The 19,968-nt window shown below is 58.8% G+C and overlaps 1 protein-coding gene across 2 annotated transcripts; it reads right to left on the reverse strand.

Annotated features, from left to right (window-relative positions):
- Nucleotides 1–287: 287 nt before the first annotated feature.
- Nucleotides 288–13,298, reverse strand: CLCNKB (chloride voltage-gated channel Kb). Of its 2 annotated transcripts, none has more exons than XM_003806239.5 (19): nt 13,192–13,298; nt 12,098–12,226; nt 11,121–11,249; nt 9,739–9,878; nt 9,363–9,440; nt 9,201–9,279; nt 8,538–8,663; nt 8,081–8,165; nt 7,867–7,968; nt 7,183–7,267; nt 6,735–6,908; nt 6,235–6,304; nt 5,962–6,072; nt 5,366–5,579; nt 3,987–4,120; nt 2,236–2,324; nt 2,001–2,084; nt 1,251–1,337; nt 288–891 (listed from the first exon to the last, which is right to left on the reverse strand). In XM_003806239.5, exons 1-19 carry the CDS (start codon nt 13,289–13,291, stop codon nt 844–846), a joined length of 2,064 nt encoding a protein of 687 aa, XP_003806287.2. In that variant the 5' UTR covers nt 13,292–13,298; the 3' UTR covers nt 288–843. The 2 variants fall into 2 exon arrangements, with proteins under 2 accessions (XP_003806287.2, XP_008949856.2); XM_008951608.3 differs by having other exon boundaries at nt 2,001–2,081; nt 13,192–13,291.
- Between the last annotated feature and the right edge of the window lie 6,670 nt (nt 13,299–19,968).

Below are 19,968 nucleotides of genomic sequence, written 5' to 3' on the forward strand. Positions count from 1 at the left end.
CTGGTCTCTGCTGGGGAAGATGTGACCTTGGGCCCCTGGACAGAGTCCGGAGGGAGTCAGGGAAGGTCCCTACTGCCAATGCTCACACAGCTGGTCAACCTGCTCCCACCCAGCCAGAGAGGGCCCATGGAGGATGCCTAAGGCTCTGTGGACTCCCCAAGGAGCTACACTTGGGGACCCAGCTTTATGAGCTGTGGCTCAGCCAAGCAGGAGACGAGGGCTTGAGCAACACAGGGTCCTGCTTATCCATGAGGACAAGCATCATAGACCTGGTGGGAGACCCTCTCTCCCTGGCATCTCCCTGTCAAGAAATGGAGCATGAGGAGGAGCCCAGGGGCCCGAGCCTGCAGTGCCCACGTGACCACGGGAAACTCACTCTGGGCCAGCGCAGGTAAGGAGCTCCAGTCCCAGACCAGCAACCTTGCAGCTGAGATGAGGGATGGACACCAGCTCTGGGAACCAGCTTTATTTTTCTCAGGAGCCTCTCACTGGGAACCAGACAACCCCAGAAGGCATCTGTGCCTGCCCTTGGTGACAGTGTACTCCAATCTCGTCATTCATTAATGTGATGGCCAGTCACTGAGCACCTGGCAGATACTGGTTTTCCATCTTCTCACACTCAGCTCTGCCCAAGGTGGGATTTTTGTCTTTCAAGGCAGGAGCCATCGTCCCACCCAGGATGAGCCATCCTCTTCTGGGCTAGGTTAGAGTTGCCTGTTATGCCAAAGAATGGAGCTGGGCTGGAGGGAGGGGCAGGTGGTGATGGGGGAAGAGAAGCAGGGTCTCAGCCCAACCTCAGTACCAGGGCAGCTGGGGTGCCCTGTTTCATCTTGCTGGGCCGGCTCACTTTGGGGCTGGCGGATTTGTCAGGTTGGAAATTGCTTTCTTCATCTAGAACAGAGAAAGGGGGTGGAGATGCGGGGGGATGTAGAGGAGGTTGTGAGGGGGGATCCAGCATTTTTGGTTCCCCTAAGGGTGTTTCTGGGTAAATAGTAGAGCCTGTGCCACCCCATTGCACAGATGGGATCACTGAGGCCGAGAGGGGTAGGCTGGCCACTGGCCAGAAAACAAGGTAGGGGAGCCAGGCCCAGTGGCCAATCTGGGCCAAGAAGAGGGACTCATCAGTATCCTCTGAATCCCCCCAGGTTTGGATGGGAGCATGCTGGTGTCCCCCCAACCCCACCTCCCCACCTCCCCAGTCTTCTCAGGCATAGGTCCCCTGCTTTGCTCTGCCCCCGGGACCCTGGTACCTCCATCCAGGACACGCAGCCCACAGTTCTGCCCCGCGACGTCACAAAAAGGGAATGAAGGTTCAACAGCTCAAAGAGGTTGTGTGCCTGGATGGGGGATGTTAGGAAACACTGGAGGGTAGAAGGCACCCAGCCCACCCTCTAGCCCACTCCACCACGCCTCTGAGCCAGGAAGAGGGGCGGGGCCTGATGTGTGTGGGAGACAAGAGACCCAGGCCTGCAATGTCCAATGTGGCCACTGGGGGATGCCAGAGTCCATGCAAGGGTCTGGGCGGGGCCGCAGGTGAACGGGACCTAATATCCAGCACCCTCCAGCAGCACAGAGGGGGCGGGGCCATCTCCAGGTCCCCTGTCGGCCTCTGCCCCTCCCCAACCCGTGTGCCAGGCTCTGTCCTGAGTGGCTAAGTCGTTTGTCCAAGATCACACAGGGAGAATGTGGTGGACCTGAAATTGAAGCGCACGTGTGCCTTGGTGCAACTCCACTGTCTTTCTCCACCCAGAGATTTACATTTGCCACTCTCCCACTTCCCTCATCTCTCTGCATCATCCCCACAACCCTGGCAGTGAGGGGCAACAGGGCAGGAGCTGCTTTGCCCAGTCTGCTGATGAGGACACAGGCCCAGGAGGAGCAGGAAGCAGCATAAGACGGGCAGGGCGGGGTTGGGAGGGGAGGCTGGAGCATGAGCTCCTCATCAGCTCTTCCCCCACCCAGAGGCCTCATGTGTCACACGCCCCAGTTCTCCCCGTTACCTCATGCAGGGAAGTCTCTGGGGACAGCTTCAGGGTCACTGGTTCTGTGGGGCAGCCTGCAGCCAAGATGTCCTGGAGACACTGCTGGGGGTGGGGAAGGGTTATGGGTGCAGGGCTGGCCTCCCCAGGATGCCTCTCTCAGACCACCTCTCCCTCAGGATATCAGCGGGCCCCTCTCCTCCCATTCCTGCTGACCCACCCCCGCCCCATCCCCATGCCCCTCAGGAGTACCCACCTGGTGTCCAGGAGCCCAGGAAGGAGGCTCAGCCTGGAGGGCCTGCACCAGCTGGGCCCTTCGCACTATGCCCACCAGGATCTGGGACTCTGGCAAGTGGAGAGACAGCCAGAGGGAGGCACATTAGGAGGAAACAGGGACTCACATTTACTTAGCACCTACTTAGCCAAGAACTGTTCTGGTGTTCCTATGGGGCTATTGTAACTATTGTCACCCATTATAAAGGACAGGAAACTTTGGCTCAGAGGCACAGAGAGGCTAATTGTCTTGCCCAAGGTCATTCAGGTGTGGTAGCTGAGGGTGGCTGAGTGAGGCTGCCAGGGAGCCAGGAGGGGCCCTGGCCACCACTGAGATCCCCCACATTGCAAGGCCTCAAGACAGGAGCAAGCTAGGGACGCCAGCACGATGAAGTCTGTGTGTCAGGTCTGGGCTTTCTCCTTCATTTCCCAAGAGGCTTCACATTTGGCTCAGCACAGTGAAGGTGTGAACCCAGGAGGACACTGTGTTCTGAGGTCCTACTGTGTGCTGGGGCCTTGGCAACTTCACTCTGGCCCTGGGGCATCAATGGCATTGTCGGATATTTAGTTTTGAGGGCCCAGCTTGGTGTTTTTGCTTTCTGTTGAGTGGAATAAAAACTTGACACCTAGACATATAAATGTCCCCCTTCCCTTTTAAATGAACACTGAAGGCTATTTCTTGGGTGAGCAGTGGGGTCCCACAGCCTGGGCCTGTGTTGGTTGGAGCACTTTGCTGTGGCTCTGAGGGTAAAAGAGGACTTTGTCTTTGTCTTTGAGGCTAATTCTTTCTTTGCTCCAGGAAGTGAAGGCTCTTGGTGGGGTCATCCAAATGCAAACATTTTCAGATGAGATATTTGGCATATTCCACAGCATAATGCTAACGGTCTTCCAGTTAGTGGGGGAAAGAAGGGCCTAGCATTTGGAGTGAGAACGTCTGGCAATCCTATATTCTCTTGATCCCTACTTTCAAGATGATGAAAATGCAGTACATAGAGCTTAAGTGGTATACTCACAGTTCTTTAGCTCATAAATGGCCTTATCCCTCTTGGGGTGGGCATAGGGGTGACCCATATGGTTGTACAGGTTGCTCACTGCACAAGGTGCCTGCCCAAAGTGCAAGTGGAGACCAAAATCCAGCTGTGGTGTGCTTGCCAGGTGTGCAGCTTGTCTCATTTGCACAGGGGGACACATGGGCTGACAGCAGCCTTGAGTGAGCAGGGTTACCCCTCAACCCCGCCTTATCTTCTAAATGCAGATACTGGACTTGTACCCACAGGAAATGACGCTCTAGTTAAGGTTTCTGCAAGAAGTGAGTTCCATGCCTTTTAACAAGAGCCACCATGCTTTTGTCTCTAAAGAGATGTTTTCCTTGTGGCAACAAGGATTTGGAGGAGGGGACTCATCTGGGGAATGCTTAAAGGGAGGCCTGAAGGGAAGCTTCTGGAAGACCCTGGTGGTGTCCCCATGCTCCTACCCCAGCAGCTGCCCAGGGACTGCCTTACAAGCACCCGGCCGACTCTCTTTAGACATGTCAACCACCCCAAGGGAGGGTGGCCATGATTTCCATTTTACTGATGAGGAAACTGAGGCTCAGGCGAAGTGACTTGCCCAAGGTCACACGGTTGGTTGCTAAGTCACAGAGCCTGGATGCAGATCCTGTCTGCCTGACAGGTTCAAGAAGGAGGCAGACGGCCTCCCCTACCCCCGACTTCCTCCTCCCTTCCGGCTGGGCACCTGTGCTCTCCACCAGGGGATACTCGGCCACGTCTGTGGAGGTCACAACCTTGACCACCTCCTCCAGCGGCGTGTCCTTGGCCAGTGTGGTGATGCTGTGGTTCATGAAGTGCTCCACCCTCACGCGGTGGGAACTGCAGGCAGAGGGGCTCCCATCAGGCCCCACAGTCAGGGATGTGAGACCCAGGCTGGCAGGGGGATCTGGGGGGAGCTTTGCTTGAACCGGGGACCCACGGCTCTGGAGTGTGGGCAGGGCTGGAGAGGTTCCTGGAATGAGGGACTCCTAGAACCCACAGTGAGAGGAAACCTGGGGACCACATCACCGATGACCCAGTTGCGAATTCCCAGCCCCCTGGACCCCCGTGTCCCCCAGACCAGCTCCACTTTAGCCTGTTTTACCCAGCAGCCTTCCCTGGAGGATTTAATTTGAGTAAAAAGTATATGCAGCTGGGCACGGTGGCTCACGCCTGTAATCCCAGCACTTTGGGAGGCCAAGCCAGGTGGATCACTTGATGCCAGGAATTCAAGACTAGCCTGGCTGACGTGGTGAAACCCCGTCTCCACTAAAATTACAAAAATAATCTGGGCATGGTGGCACATGCCTGGTCTGAGCTACTTGGGAGGCTGAGGCAGAAGAATTGCTTGAACCTGGGAGGTTGAGGTTGCAGTGACTGAGATTGTGCCACTGCACTCCAGCCTGCGAAACAGAGTGAGATTCCATCTCAAAAAAAGAAAAAAAAAAAGTATATGCCTCCCCCAGGGAAAAAAACTTGAAAGTCTGGAAACCACTGGGGTAAGCAGCCCCATTTTCCAGATAGGGAAACGGGTTCAGAGCAAGGCAGCAGCTTGCTTGTGTTTGCAGCGGGGCCTCAGACCCAGGGACTCTCAGAGCCTCTTCGGTCTGCTTTTCTGGTGCCAGAAGCTGCTCTGGTCCTATCTGGTTGAGTGAAGACCTCAAAGCCCATTTCCATTCTCGTTCCACCTCCTGCTCCCAAAGTCCCAGCAAGGACAGCAGGAGTGGGGAGAGGGGAGGAGACCTCTCGGATCTGGTGCTGACTCTCTGTGTCACCTGGAGCAAGACACGGCACCTCTCTGAGCTCCGGTTTCCTCAATCTGTACACGGGGCAATACTCATCCTCCTGCTGTGAAGCCCAGCTGACCCCTAGACAGACACTGAGGCCTCAAGGCCAAGGACTTGCCCAAGGTCACCTGGGGCACTGGGGAGAGTGGAGAACAGAGCACAGCTGTGTGTCAGCCCCTCCCAGCCCCCATGTCCGAGGTCAGCTGCGGTGGCGTTTCTTTTTGGAGGTGCCCTTCACCCCAGCCCTTCCCAGACACTATGACCCTTTCAGCCAGCCTGAGGTGGGTGCGCTGCTCACCCAATGTTGCGGCCCAGAATCCATGGCAGGTATGGCAGCTTCTTGACAATGATGGTGCCATCATAGAAGGAGGGCTGGCAGCTCTGTGCAATGGCGTTGGCTGCCAGCACCGCCATCAGCACGGGCAGTGCATGCACTATCTGGCCGGTCACCTCGAAGGCCAGCAGTGCCGTGGAGATGGAGTGGGTCACAGCCCCTGAGAAGGCTGCAGCCCCTGCAAGGGCAGAGTCAGGCAGGGCAGCTCAGGCCAGGGGCCAGCCTCATGTTAGGGCAAGGCTGGCACGGCTGCGACCAGGGGCTAAGGTGTGATTTGTAAGAGGCTACAGCCTGGGCACTGTGGGAAGTGCCCAGTGCCTGGGCTTGGTGAGAGGAGAGGGATAAGGGAGGCCGCAGGGCTGGGGACAGGACAGGAGCCATGAGGGAGTGATGGGCCCTGGGGAATTGTGGGGCTCAGGAGGGACAGACCCCCATGAGGGGTAGAGGGTTCACTGGAGGACTCAGTGACTGCTCCGTGCCCTGGGGAACCACCAGCCAATTCTCCAGGTCCAGCTCAGCCCCACGACATTGCCCACCCAGCAGGGCCCTGACCCACTCACCTGCCAGAGCATACCCCCCGGGCATGATGGGATTGGTGATCCCTCCAGCCACGATGCCCTCAGGGAAGATAAAAGAGAGAGTCTCCCCAAAGAGGCGCCCGATAGCAGCTCCTGGCCACAGACTTAGGGTGAGGGGGAGCCAGGCTGACCCGGCCCCCACAGCCCTTCATCCCTGAGGACCGTCCTCAGTACAACCTGGGGAGGGTGAACCAGGAGCCATGGCCCTGCCCCAAGAACCCTGAAACTCTCAGAACCTCAGGACCCCAGACTCACCATAGACAAAGATGGGCATGAAGTACCCGGCAGGCATGGGGACGGTGGTGGCCAGAATCAGCATCCAGAACTGTGGGAGTGGGGAGCCCAGGGCAGAGGTTAGAGGCCACTGGGCAAGGCGTGGACAAGGGAGGACAGGACATGGGACAGGGGAGTGTCCTAGAGAGAAAGAGGGTGCCGGCCATGCACCCACTGCCAGAGTCTGGCATTAGGGGAGGGTCCTCACCCTGAGAAATGCCCACTGTATGCCCTGGCACTGTGCCAGGTACATTCCTTTCTTCCTCCTTAGCCTTCCCAGTAAACACCCCATTTTAAAGATGAGAAGACTGAGGCCCAGAGAGCTGAAGCCGCTTGTCCAGGACCATGCAATGGGCAGGGGGCACATCAGGAAATGTGGGTGGAAGGCCTGGGCTCCATGCCACCAGCTGCGATGAGGTACCCCCCCACCACCACCAGAGCTGGTCCCAGCTCTGTGCACACCTGGGGACCAGGGGGCCCACCTTCATAACCAGGAAGAAGGCAAGGGTCCCAAAGATGGTGAACTGCGGGTGGTACCATTCCCACCACAGGTGCTGGGGGTCGAGCTCCTCGGGCCAGGGTGGGCTGGAGTTCTGGGTCATCAGCGCCCAGGAGTGGTTGTCGAACAGCGAGTCCAGATGCTGCTTCATGGACAGCTGTGGCGGGGCAGGTGGGAACTGGACATGAGGGGCCCCCAGCGGCAGACCCCAGCCTCCCCCGCACCGCCTGACCCCGCCTGGAATCCTCCTCTGCCACTTCCCAGCGGGGGGCCTTGGGCAGGGCTCTGACCTCCCGAAGCTGTAGTATCATCTATAAAATAATGCTGAGGCAACTCCCTTATGGGGTATTGGGGGGATTAAGTGAGATACACGCAAAGGAGGCAACAAATAGGGCTTCCCCACTCCTGCCACCCCACTCAAGGCCCCTTACCCGAGCAGCTAGGAAGCGGCCGGCGCTGGGCGGGTAGGTGATGGAGGCGAGAACCAAGGTGGCCAGAGCGGAGTACACAGGCTTGCTGTGGGGGGTGGGTGGGCTCTAGGGCTGGCCCTCCCTTTCCCACATCCCAAGGAGAGGGAAGCAGGGCCTAGCAAGGCAAGGACTGGGGAGGAAGAGCAGGAATGGGGGACATGGACTGGGCCAGCTCCAGGGGACAGAACCTGTGGGGTCAGCCCCACACTCCTGGGTATTTTTAGGGGTAGAGGCTGATAGGAGAATTGGGGCACAGGCAGGCTGGGAGGGAGGACAGAGTGGGGCCAGGCTAGGGCAGGGCTCATGCACCTGGGGCAGGAGGGCTTGGCCAGTGCCACGGGCACACATGGTTTAAAGGGAGAGAGGGACCAACAAGGGGTTAAAGGTCAGTGAGGGGGTTGGGGTTCACTGAGGGGGTATAGACTCCAGGAGATATGGGGGTTAAATGGGGAGGTTTGAGGCCAGTAAGGTAGTCGGGCAGTGACTGTGGGGACTTGTAGGGGGTGTTAGGGGCTCCACATGTGGGGCATGGGCTAGGATGGGCTTTAGGGGCTCAGGTGGCGGGTAGAGCTTTCTACATAAGGTTGGGAGTACGGTGGGGGAAGAGCTCGCTGAGAGGTCCCCAGCCCTTAGCCCGGAGCCTACCTGGTGGCCAGCAGTTTGGAGCTGAACCTATTGTTCCTGATGAAGCCAAAGAAGATTCGCTGACAGAAGAGGTAAGCGCTGCCCAGGATGCCGCAGAGACCCCTGGGGAGCATGGAGACATGAGTCCAGAGCCTGACCCCAGTACCAGGGGCCGCAGTCCAGGCCTAGGGGGAATGCCATATTGGACTCTCAGGGGCCCAAGGCACCCACTCACCCCAGCACCACAAAAAAGAAGATCTCAGGCAGGTCGAAGGGAACGTCCACCCGGAAACTGGTCTTGTAGAGGGAGGTGATGGTCTCTGGGGAAGGAGGGCAATGGGGAGCCAAGATGGCGCTCCCACCCTACTCAAACTCAAGTCCCAGACTAACAGCCCAGGGTGGAGGGGGTGCCAGGTCCTGACTTGGAATCTGTGTCCTGGCATTCCAGGCCCCCACAACCAGGCTCCTGCCTCCCTGCCCAGCCTCATCCCTTCTACCCTCAGGGCCCCTGCCCTTCTTGCTCAACACAGGTCAGCCCCCTCCATATTCCCAGAAGGAGGTGGGAACAAGGAAGAGGAAAAAGAGGGAGAGAGAGGGAAAGGAAGAGCAAGGGGTGTACACAGGGGAGAAGGGAGGGCCCCCTCGCCCCGGCCCCCAGGCAGGGCCAGGGTCAGGCAGCCCAGGGGGCTCACCCTGCTCGCTGTTGAAGACCGCCAGGAGCCGGAACATGAAGGCCCCGCAGGTGGCCGCAAAGAAGCCCCTCCAGTAATCCCAGACAGAGAAGTGGGAAGACATGACCTCGATGCTGAACAGGACGCCTGGGGGCGACACTGATCTCAGGTGGGCCCTCCACCCCCACCCACCTGTGACTGTAGGACCCCCTCCCCATGTCACCTCCTCCCTGACTCATCTGTCCTGCTCTCCTGCAGCCCGGACAGGGACAGACAGGAGGGGAGGGCAGGGCATGCGCCCTGGGCGGGGAGGAGCCCGCTGCCCAGAGACCCGTCCAGCCTGGAATGCGGGTGTGCGCCCTCTCGCTATCGGGTGGGGACGGTTGCGATCTCCATTTTGTAGAGGAGGAAGCCGGGCTCAGAGAGGCCAACGGGCCAGGGTCATACGTGGATTTCAAACCCAAGTCTGTATAATGTTACACTGAAGCCTCTTAGCACCGCCAATCAAGTCACCCGCCCCCCCTCCCCCCGGTGGGGGGCGGTGGCTGTGCCCAAGGCGGGGCTGAAGTGAGAACTAGAATGAGCCCCACCCGCTCCTCCAGGCTCTCAGCTGGGCCGAGGGAGCCCAGGGTGTGAGGGGAGGAGCTTGAGGGACCCAGGGGGCGGGGCATGAAGGGGTCTCACCGCTGAAGGGAGCGCCAAAGACTGTGGCCACGCCCACTGCTGCCGCTGCCACCAGCATTTCGTTTTGCTTGCTCTTGTTCTGGGGGATCCGAGTCCAGGGCTCAGCGTCAGCCCCCTCCCTCCCCACTCCCATTTCTCCAAGGAAGCCCCCGAGTCCCTAACCTCAGGCTCCCCGATGGTCGTGGTGCGCACACGGCCCAGGTAGGCAGCCATCATCACAGACAGGTGCACGAAAGGACCCTGCAGAGAGAAGGGTGGGCCCAGGGCCCAGGTGAGGGCAGCAGAGACGGTCTCACCCAGGGTCAGCACGGCTTCCCCCCAACACCCCCTCCTCCATCTCCCAAGCCCCCACGGCCGTCCTCAGATGGCTTTTGTCACACTCCGGGGACCTGGCCTGCCTCTTCCCCCAAGACTGAGCTCCTGGAAGGCAGGGACCAGCCCAAGTCCCCTCTGACCCAGCTTTCGTGGGGTGATGGGGGTGAGACTGGGGTGGCTGGGGTGGGTAGGGTAGTTGGGGTGCCCTCACCCCTGCCCATACCACTTTGCCGAGGAAGAGGGTGCTGCCACAGGCCAGGGTGCAGGAGACGCCCACCACCTTGGCCCCAAAGTTCTTGATATCCAGGTAGTCCTCCAAGACCACACCCGCCAACATGGTCTTCACCTCCGGGATTCCAGAACCTTGGCGGGGGTGGGCAGGGCCAGGAGGGGGACAATCTCTAGATTAAAAATCTCAACACCCTACCTGCGCGATGTTTTCACATTACGATCTCGCCAGATCAGCAGAACCCTCTGAAGTTAGGATTATTTTCCTTTGGGGACAAGATCTTGCTCTGTTGGCCAGGCTGGAGTACAGTGGTAGGATCATAGCTTACGGCAGCCTCAGTTGCCAGGGCTCAAGTTATCCTCCCACGTCAGCCTCCTGAATAGCTGGGACTATAGGTGGAGACCACTTCGCCCGCCTTATTTTTCTAAAGAGATGGAGTCTAGCTATGTTGCCCGGGCTGCTCTAGAACTCCTGACCTCAAGCGATCTGTCCACTTCCGCCTCCCAAAGTGCTGGGATTATAGGTATGAGCCAGTGTGCCCAGCTGGGTTAGGATTCCTTTGTTTGTTTGTTTGTTTGTTTCAGACAGGGGTCTCACTCTCTCCCCCAGACTGGAGTACAGTGGTGCAAACATTGCAAAGTGCAGGATCAAATTCCCCAGCTCAAGCAATCCTCCCGCCTCAGCCTCCTGAGTAGCTCGGACCACGGGCACATGCAATCATGCCCAGCTGATTTTTTTCTATTTGTTGTAGAGAAAGGGTCTCCCTGTGTTGCCCAGGCTGGTCTCAAACTCTAGGCACAAGTGATCCTCCTGCCTCAGCCTCCTAAAGTGCTGGGATTACAGGCATGAGTCACCGCACCCAGCCTAGGGTAAGGTCCTTAAACTCATTTAGCAGATTTGGACACCGAGCATCACAGAGGGAATGTGAGTTGTTCACGTTCCTCCCGCCAGGCCTGGCAGAAGGCTGTGGCAGGATAGGGGAAGCCCGGATGAAATCTCAGGCCACCACTGAGTGAGCTTTGAGCTCCCCTCTGCTGGCCTGGAGCAGGAGGCAGGGCTGAGAGGCCTGGGGGAGCTGTGCCTCCTCCACCGGCCCCTCCCTGGCACTGGCCATTGGAACAGGCTTCGCAGAAGATCCTCCCACCAGGCCTCCCATCAAGTCCCAGCGGAGCCCCTGGAAAGCAGGTAGGGCCAGCAGTGACCCAAAAGTCAAGATCTGGCCTTCTTGCTGTGTCCCTTCGGGCAAGCCACATGACTCTTCCTGGGCCTTTGTCTGTGAAATGAGGCTGCCCCTTCCCGACTCCCCCCATCAGAAGCCCCCTGGGATCTGAGAAGGTTTTGGCCAGTGGGGACTGGCGTAGCGACTGTGGACTCACCTCCAGAGGAGGGTGTGATGCTCTGAGAGAAGCCTGAAGAGAAAGAGACGAGGGCCACAGGGTACACAGTCCAGGAGAGATACCGGAGCAGGTGGCTGTCCCCAATCTCCCTGTACAGCCACTGGTGCGCTGGGGACAGCCGGGTATCAGGGAGGCACCCACAGCCTCTGCAGCCCTCGGGGCCAGACGCTGTGGTGCTCACTTACTGACCAGGAAATGGAGTCACGAAGAGGGGAGGACCAGGCCACACAGTGAGGGGCAGACCCCCAAGAAGAGGCAGGAGTACGACCCTGGGTCCATATCCCAGGTTTACCACTGCCTAGCTGAGTGACCTTGGGCAAGCCACTCAGCCTCTCTGAGCCTCAGTTTTCCCATCTGTCAAGTGGGCTAGTGATGGGCTCTTCCTCACAGGCTCATTGAAGACTAAAGACGTTAAAGACTAAAGGGCCACTGAGAACTACATGACACAGGTGTGAAGCACCAAACACTGTAACACCATAGTAGGTGCTGCTTCTGGCAGCTGAGGGTCTCCAGAGAAAGTGTCTTAGACCCTTCCTGCCCACACCCCCTCTTCTAGGGAGGCCTCAGGGTGGAGGCAGGCTGCTGAGGGATGGGGTGGGATGGGGAGGAAGCTCCAAGCTTAGTGTTATAGGGAAGTGCCCCCACTCTGCCCCAGGGCATGGAGGAGGGAAGGAGAAGAAACAGGGTGGCTGGAAGAGGAGGCAGAGAGCTCAGAGGAGGAAGAGCTCTTGGGAACATTCAGGCCTCTCTCCCTTGTGCAAATGAGATGACTGAGGCCCAGAGAGGGGCAGGAGCCTGCCCAGGATCACAGAGCAAGTCAGGAGTAAAGCCAGGACCAGATCCCCACCCAGAGCCCCCCCCGCAACCTCCGCTGCACCTGGCGACATCCACCTGGCATCCCCAGAGCGAGCTCAGAATCCCTTGGCCCAGAGCAGCACCTGCCATGGAGGGGTTACCTCGGACCACACTCTCAACAGCCAAGTCCATGGCACAGCTGACCAGGGCCATGAGCACCCCGAGGGTCATCAGGAAGTACCAGTCCTCGCCCAGGCGGAAGAGCTTCTGCTTCAGCCACTCCAGGCCACCTGGGGCAGGGCATGGGGTCACGGCACAGGGTGGGGCAGGAGGCACAGACAGTCCCATCCTTGGAGGCCTGCTGGGCGTCAGGCAGAGAGGCTGGGGCAGGGGGATGGAGCTTGGTGGTGGACTCTGGGGTAGTCCCGAGGGGGCCCTGCCTCACATAAGTGGCCGGGCAGGATTTGTGGCAGGTGACAGTGGTAACACAGTGGGTGCCAGGACTGCTGCCCCTACCAGAAAGCCGTTGACCTGCCGACCCTCCGCATCCCTGCCTGTACTGGGAGGTTCCTGGGGGACAGGGAGTATGGAGGGGGCTGGCAGCTACAGCTTTCACCTGCATCCCCGCAGAGTCCATAGCTTAGAGAGCACCAGGATCTAGCAGACTCCTGCATGTCCCAGGACCTGTGGCGCCAGGTATCCTCTGGGTCCCCAGCAATGCTCCTGGCCCACTGGCTGCTAGCCCAGCCTGGGAGCTGGCCCTCACTGGCTGTGGGCACCAGCCCCTGGGGTTGCAGTCAACCTCCTTCTGTGGTCCCTACTTGCTCTGCCCCGTAGCTGAGGGGACAGTCAGGTCTCAAAGTGAACAAAGCACATGGGGCTCCAAGGAAAGGTGCCAAGTGTAGGCTGCCCCAGCCCCTTGCTGTGGCCCCAGCTGTCCCAGCAGCTAACCCCCACGTCCCCTCATTGGCACAGGTAGGTGAGGGAGAGGCCTGGGTGGAAGATGGGCACAGTGACCAGGCCTTGGGCTGTATCTCCCGAAAGGCAGAGGGCAGATGCCCGGCCCATCTGACCCACAGACAGCTGGACAGACAGACCCCTTCCCTCCCTGCCACCCAGGAGACTTTGGGCAGTCATGTCCTGGACAAATGCCAGGAGGAGGGTGGTTCCTGGGCAGGGAGGTGGGGTGGGAGCTGGGCAGGAATGATGTCCTGAGTGGTCCTCCAGGGGGAAGGGAAGAGGACCTGGCTCTCACCTCGGATGCCTCGGCGGATGCGGGGACAGGGGCCCCACAGCTCCTGCAGAGTCACAGGGTTCCCTGAGGAGCCTTCACGCAGCACCACAAACTCCTCCATCAGGCCCCTGGAGAAGCGGATAGAGGGAGGGACCGCGGTGAGCTGCTGCACGTCCTCGCACTGCCCCTAGGCCCTTCCAGTGCTCTCCCCACCCAAATGAAGAGGAAAGATTGTGCGTGTGCGTGTGTGTGTGTGTGTGTGTGTGTATGTGAAGTTATCACACTAGGTCTGTGTGTGCCCTCATCCCTGAGTTTCCGTCACTGAGGGTGTGTGCCTGTGTGTGTCATTGTGTGGGATGGGGGTGGGATTCCTAGGTGTCCCCCTGTGTCCAGCAGCAGACTGGGCACAGGCCGGAGCCCAAGCCCTGCTCAGAGCCCCTTCCCCTTCTGTGGCCGCCGCTCCCACCCTCCTGGGTCACTTGGCGCTTCCACTGCTGGGAGCAGTCTCTGCCCAGGGCTGTGACACTCTCACTGCAGAGTCCCATGGATGGCTCTGACTCTCCCTGTCCACCTATGAGCACCCCGACCCCAGCTCAGGCCACAGAGGCAGCAAAACCCCAGGCCCAGAAGAAGATCCCGCCAGGGCCAAAGTGAGGTGCTGGCTCCTGCCCTTACCACCCCCCAGCCCTGCCTGTCTGGCCCTGGCAGGCCCCAGCATCTTGCAGCGACCCCTCACCTGTCAGTCCTCCTGCCGTGGCTGAGCTGGCCCTCCTCTCGCAGAGCCTCCAGCTCCCCTGCACCTGGACAGGTGTGTGTTCCAACAATCAACATCCTCCCCCCTTTCCCGCCTGGGCCCAGGGTTTATGGCGAACACTTAGAATGTCCTTGAAAACTGACCAGAACTGCCCAGGCCGGAGCAGAGCAGAGCAGAGCTGCCAACAGGGAGGGGAACAGGAGCCTCCCCACCCACCATAGCTGCACAGAGGGTGGTGCCCAGCTGTATTCAGGCTCCTGGGTGCTGCTGGACGGGGGCTGGGAAGGGGGAGCTCACGCACACAGCAGGACAGAGAGGGGTCATCTGCCAAGGCTGAGGCTCAGGGCCCAGGGGTCTCAGAGCTGGACATGGAAGGTTTGGAAAAGCACAGAGGGAGAGGGGAGGAGGCTGGGCAGGGAAGGAGAAAGCAGGGGGGCAAAGGTGAGTGGGGCCAGCATGACCACAGCCTCCCTGTGTGCCAGGTAGAGAGTCAGCCTTCCCCCAGATTAATTACCCTGAGTGCCCACGGAAATCCCACGAGGCAGGCAGCGTGATCCCGTTGTAGAGAAATGGTGTCTCAGGGAGGTGGGGCTGCCTGTCTAAGATCACGGAGGCCGAGGCAGAGCCAGGATTCCCAGCCCAGGTTTGCCTGGCTCCAAAGCCCGCAGGCTGTGCCACACGGTCCCATCCTGATGACCCATCTTGTCCAGGGCTGGCGAGGAGGCCGACACCTGGGGCAAGGCAGTGAATTGGGGTCAGGAACTCGGACTTGATCCTGTGTCCAGACCCTCCAGGCTCAGGAAATGCCTCTCAAAGCACACGTCCAAGGGCCAGCGGCTCTGGTGGGGACTTCTGGGTAATTCCACAGAGTTTGTCCCACCCCAACAGAGGATGGCAGCACAGGTGTGAGGGGACATGGCGAGGAACAAGCACGTGCCGTGTGCCTGCGACGTGTCAGGAGCGTCACATCTGTAGCTCAAGTCCTCCTCCCCACACCCTGTGAATGGGGAGAGCCTCGCCATTTTGTAGATGGTCAGAGAGGTGAGTCACTCATCCAAGGTCACACAGCAGAGGCTGAACCCAGCCCCACACTGTGCAGCTCTTCCCCTGCCCAAAGCTCCTCCAGCTCCTGAGGCTGAACCAGGGCAATGGTTTGGGCACAGAACAGAAGAGTTGTGTCTGATGCCACTTTGAGGCAAGACGTTGGGGGCAATTGCCTCCAGTCCTACCCAGACAAAGCCACTCTCTGAATAACATGATGGCCCTTGGATGATTGTTAAAATCTGGGACCCTGGGCCACCCTTTGCCCCTAGATGCCAGGCAAGTCAAATCAAAATCGAAGATGTGTGTTGTGGGAGGTGGGATGGGGGTTGCCGCTCTGCATGAACCCGAGCCCACCTTCATCTTGGCCACCCTGACCTGTTGACTCTGCACAGCACCAGAACTGGCTGCCCTGTCAACATCCCGATCCCCAGTGTCTGGTCTGGGGCAGCTGCTGGCTACTGTCCCACAGCCGGCACTGCATGTCCACATCCACCCTCACCCCCCAGCCCTGTGTGCACCAGGAGGCTGAGAAGAGGGCAGCCAGGGGGCACAGGACCCAATGCAGGTCCCTCCCAAACCCACTGCCTCCACATCAGCCCTAATTTCTCCCCTTCCATATTAGTCGCCTGGCAGCAGTAGCGGGGGCTCAGTAGAGAGACAGCAGGGGAGAACCCAGGGCGGCTCTGTGACCCTAACACCATCACCATCCGGAGCCTCTGTTTCCTCCTCTGTCAAATGAGCTGAGCCTGAGACCTGGGTCTCTGTCTCATGACAGTGGGGATCGGGTGCCCAGGACCTGCACAGCCCCCTCGCCTCAGAGCAGCTGAGGACAGAGGATGGAGGACAGGGCACGCTGAAAGAGACAGGGCAGGTATGGGTGGGAGCGGGGCGGTACAGAGAACCCACATTCAGAGGTCACTGAGTCCCCACACTACTTTGCGTCCCAGCAGGTGACATGAAGCAGGGTCCCCTGCCCTGCTTTTATTCCAACGGTTACACCCCTACTGCCAGGTGCCTAGGAGGGGAGGGAGGCTCTGGTTATTCCTGGCTTCCCAGAGGAACTGTGGGGACAGCTGGGGAGCTAGCAGACCCCCCATCTCCCACCCCTCCCCAAGACAGAGGCCTTACCAGCTCACCCCCACAGCCCCCTCCCATGCCTTACCTGGTCCCACTGTCTTCAGCGAGAGGGGAAGGGAGTTTGAAGAGTGAGGAGTGCTGGGGGTTCCTTAGGAACACCAGGCTCCCAGAGTCTGAGGGTGGCTCCAGAAACTCCAAAGGTTCTAGGCAGTCTCTGGCTGGGCCCAGCTCCAGGTGGAGGGGATCTGAGTGTTTCCTCAGTGACCACGTCCCTTCCCCTTCACTTGGCCACTCCATGCCAGGTGCCTTGGGGTGCCAGCCTAGGTGTACTGGCCTGTGGGCTGAGGACCCACCAAGCACGGGACAGAGGCCGGGGAGGAAGAGACGCCTGCTAAGGTCATCCCGAGAGGCTGGGCCTGACATAGACTTCTGCACATCCAATGAGAAGGGAGCAGAGGAACGCTAGAGGGAAACAGTGGTCATGACAAGGATCTGAAAAGACAGGAGATGCAGAGCCAGGCACAGTGGCTCATGCCTGTAATCCCAGCACTTTGGGAGACCCAGGCCAGCAGATCACCTGAGGCCAGGAGCTCGAGACCAGCCTGGCCAACTTGGCGAAGCCCTGTCTCTACCATAAATACAAAAATTAGCTGGGCAAGGTGGCACACACCTGTAATCCCAGCTACTTGGGAGACTGAGGCAGGAGAATCGCTTGAACCCGGGAGGCAGAGGTTGCAGTGAGCTGAGATCGTGCCACTGTACTCCAGCCTGGGTGTGATTCTGTCTCAAAAAAAGAACAAAACAAAAAGATAAAAAAAAAAAAAAAAAGAAGACGCTTGGGCTGCTGGGGTGCTGACGGCCCGACCCAGTGGTAAGGGGACAGAGGGGAGACACTGCAGGACAAAGTCCCAAGCCCAAGAGACAGGGCAGCACGTGCGATGCTGGCGGGATGCTTCTGGGCTGATGGAGCAGAGATGGCACGGTCATACCGCAGCAGAGAGAGCAAGGCCCCCCGGGGGAGGGCAGGGATGGGAGCCAGTCCGGGATGGATGGGCGAGAAGGTCTTAGGTGCAGCAGGAAAAGCTCTTCCTTTGTTGGAGAAGGAGGTGATGTGAGCAAAGGCGCAGGCAGGGTGGTGATTTGGGGTGGAAAGATTTGAAAAAAGAAAAGAATTCTCAGTCTAGATAGATTTAGAAGATGTCACTAAGGGTCACAAGGGACCCCAAATTCTGGTGCATAATTTCCACCCTTGCTCCAGGGTCTGTGGCATGAACCCACTGGATGATATAATTACCTTCTCCCCAGCGGCACACCCCTCCTGCTAAGCACTGCACTCAGCTCTTCTCAGCCTCCGTTACGTTATTTAGGCCTCACCACAACTCGTGAGGTGAATGACATTGTCACCATTTTGCAGAGGAAGAGACGTGTTCGGAGCTGTTAGGAATAGTCTAGGGATACCAGCTGAGAAATGGCAAAGTCAGAGCCCACACCCAAGCCTGCTCTATAAGCGGCACCTGCTGCCTCTCCTCCCAGCACCACTGTTGCCCCCACCTTCTTCCTCTGCATGCCGGGGGACACCAGAGCATGACCCATGAGAGGGCAGACCCCAACCTCACACAGCACCAGAAGAAGGCTGACCCCCACCCCCACCCAAGGCCCCAGGACTCGGGCCATCTGCTGGCACAGCGTGCCAGGCCCCGCCTGATCCTCTCTCTCCTCTTGTTTTAGGACAAACAGATGGATTTCTGTTGGGATCCTTGGCAGGTCAGTGCACTGTGTGTCTCCAGTCTAGCCGGCCCCAGCTGACACCACCACCCCTCTCTCCCCTGTGCCCAGCTCAGGCACACAGTCCCACCAGCCCTAAGACCAGAATCTGATGAAACAGTGGGTGGGGGTTGTCCCGTGGGAGTTAGCAGGATCTCCCTGGCTTTAGCTGCCCTGTCCCTGCCCACTGGCCAGAGGACCTGGTGAGCTGGGAGATGGGGATGGGTGGTGGTGCTGGAGGGATGTCGGCCGGCAGCCTGGCCCACCCGGCTCACTCCTCCTGCCACTTCCTCCAGAGGTGCTTCCAGACCACCAACGGCTACCTGTCCGACTCCAGGTCCCACCCTGGCAACTACAACGTGGCAGCCCTGGCCACCTCATCCCTTGTGGATAGGTTCTGGCCGCAACTCTCCTGCCGGTGGAGAATGCACGGTCCCACCCTAGACCCTGGCTGTGGGAAGGGCATGGCTGAGTTGCAGGTGGGAGGATGGCAGCCCTGTTGGATTCTCCATGTTCTAAATGCCAGAGTCCATGCTGGGTTATGCGGGTCACGGGGGGACCAGTGGCTCAGGGTTCTGCTTCCACAGGTTAAACTGCTGGGTTCTCAAGAAGCTCTGAGGGGGTGGGGCAGAGTTTTTCAGATGTCTGTCTGGCATGGTCTCCCTGCCTCTCTGCCAGTCCCATCACATTAGTTCAGGTTCCCTGGAAGCAGAGCCTGACATGGGCATGACTGTGCAGGTGATTCCCTGGGGAATGGCCCTCAAGAGAAGCCAGCAGGCAGCAGGGGAGGCAGAGGGGCCTGGGGAAGGGGCTCTGCAGGAGTCTAGCTTCACCAAGCTGGTCCCACCACAGCTTGGGAGCATGAATAGTACCCCAGAATTATGGCACACTATGGTAAGAGGCTGGACTTTTTATATTTTATTTTATTTTATTTGTTTATTTATTTCTGAGAGATGGTGTCACTCTGTCACCCAGGCTGGAGTGCAGTGGCATGATCTCGGCTCATCGCAACCTCCGCCTCCCGGGATCAAGCAATTCTCCTGCCTCAGCTGCCCAAGTAGCTGGGATTACAGGTGTGTGCCACTACACCCAGCTAATTTTTGTATTCTTAGTAGAGACAGGGTTTTACCATGTTGACCAGACTGGTCTTGAACTCCTGACCTCAGGTGATCTGCCTGCTTCAGGCTCCCAAAGGGCTGGGATTATAGGCCTGAGCCCCAGTGCCCGGCCAGGGGCTGGACTTTATACTCCCCCATTGCTGACTCACTGGCTGCCCCGGGGGAGGAATTTGCAGCCTCCTGGGCATCTCTGGGTGAGGCGGCTCCCATTGGCTCAGGGCGGTTCTGCAGATACGGATATAGGTGTGAGCTCACAGCAGCAGCACCTGAAGCAGATGGGGATGGGCTCATAGCACAGTACAGGAGGTGTTGGTGATCACCACAGCATCAGGTGGCCCCCCACGGCATCAGGTGGCCCCAGGACGGCCTTCACCTGTCTGTGCATACCCAGCTCTGCTCCATGCCCTGCAGGCTCCACTTCACTGCAGCCCACCCACCTCCCCCGGGACCCTTGGGGCCCTCCCTCCCCACGTTGGCCTGTGCCTTTCTTCCACCCACAGCACCTTCCTCCGCTGCACCTACCTTTCAAGGGCCACTTGAACACCCACCTCCTCCAAAACACCTTCTTAGATACCCAACACCCCCCGCTTTAGTGGTTGGGAGCGAGATTCACCCCTTTCTTCCACACACCCATCTTTCCCATTTTCCCAGCTCTCTAATTTCCTTTGTGGATACCTCGTCTTTCTTCTATTCTGTCACCCAGGCTGGAGTGCAGTGGTGCGATCTCGGCTCACTGCAACCTTCACCTCCCGGGATCAAGCGATTCTCCTGCCTCAGCCTCCTAAGCAGCTGGGATTACAGGCCACCATGCCCAGCGTGTGTGTGTGTGTGTGTGTGTGTGTGTGTGTGTGTGTGTGTGTGTGTGTGTGTGTGTGTTTAATAGAGACAGGATGACAGGATTTCACCACATTGGCCAGGCTGGTCTCAAACTCCTGACCTCAAGTGATCTTCCTGCCTTGGCTTCCCAAAGTGCTGGGATTACAGGCGTGAGTCACCACACCCAGACTTGTCTTTCTTAAATATCGCCATTCCTCACATCAT

Source organism: Pan paniscus, chromosome 1 (assembly GCF_029289425.2).
Source record: "Pan paniscus chromosome 1, NHGRI_mPanPan1-v2.0_pri, whole genome shotgun sequence".
Classification (NCBI taxonomy): domain Eukaryota; kingdom Metazoa; phylum Chordata; class Mammalia; order Primates; family Hominidae; genus Pan; species Pan paniscus.

Coding starts and splice junctions, on each gene's coding strand:
- CLCNKB (XM_003806239.5), bottom strand. CDS start 13,291: ATGGAGGAGTTTGTGGTGCTGCGTGAAGGCTCCTCAGGGAACCCTGTG. Junction 9,879..11,120: donor CATCACACCCTCCTCTGGAG/GTGAGTCCACAG, acceptor ACCCCCGCCAAG/GTTCTGGAATCCCGGAGGTG. Junction 7,268..7,866: donor TCCAAACTGCTGGCCACCAG/GTAGGCTCCGGG, acceptor CACCCCCCACAG/CAAGCCTGTGTACTCCGCTC.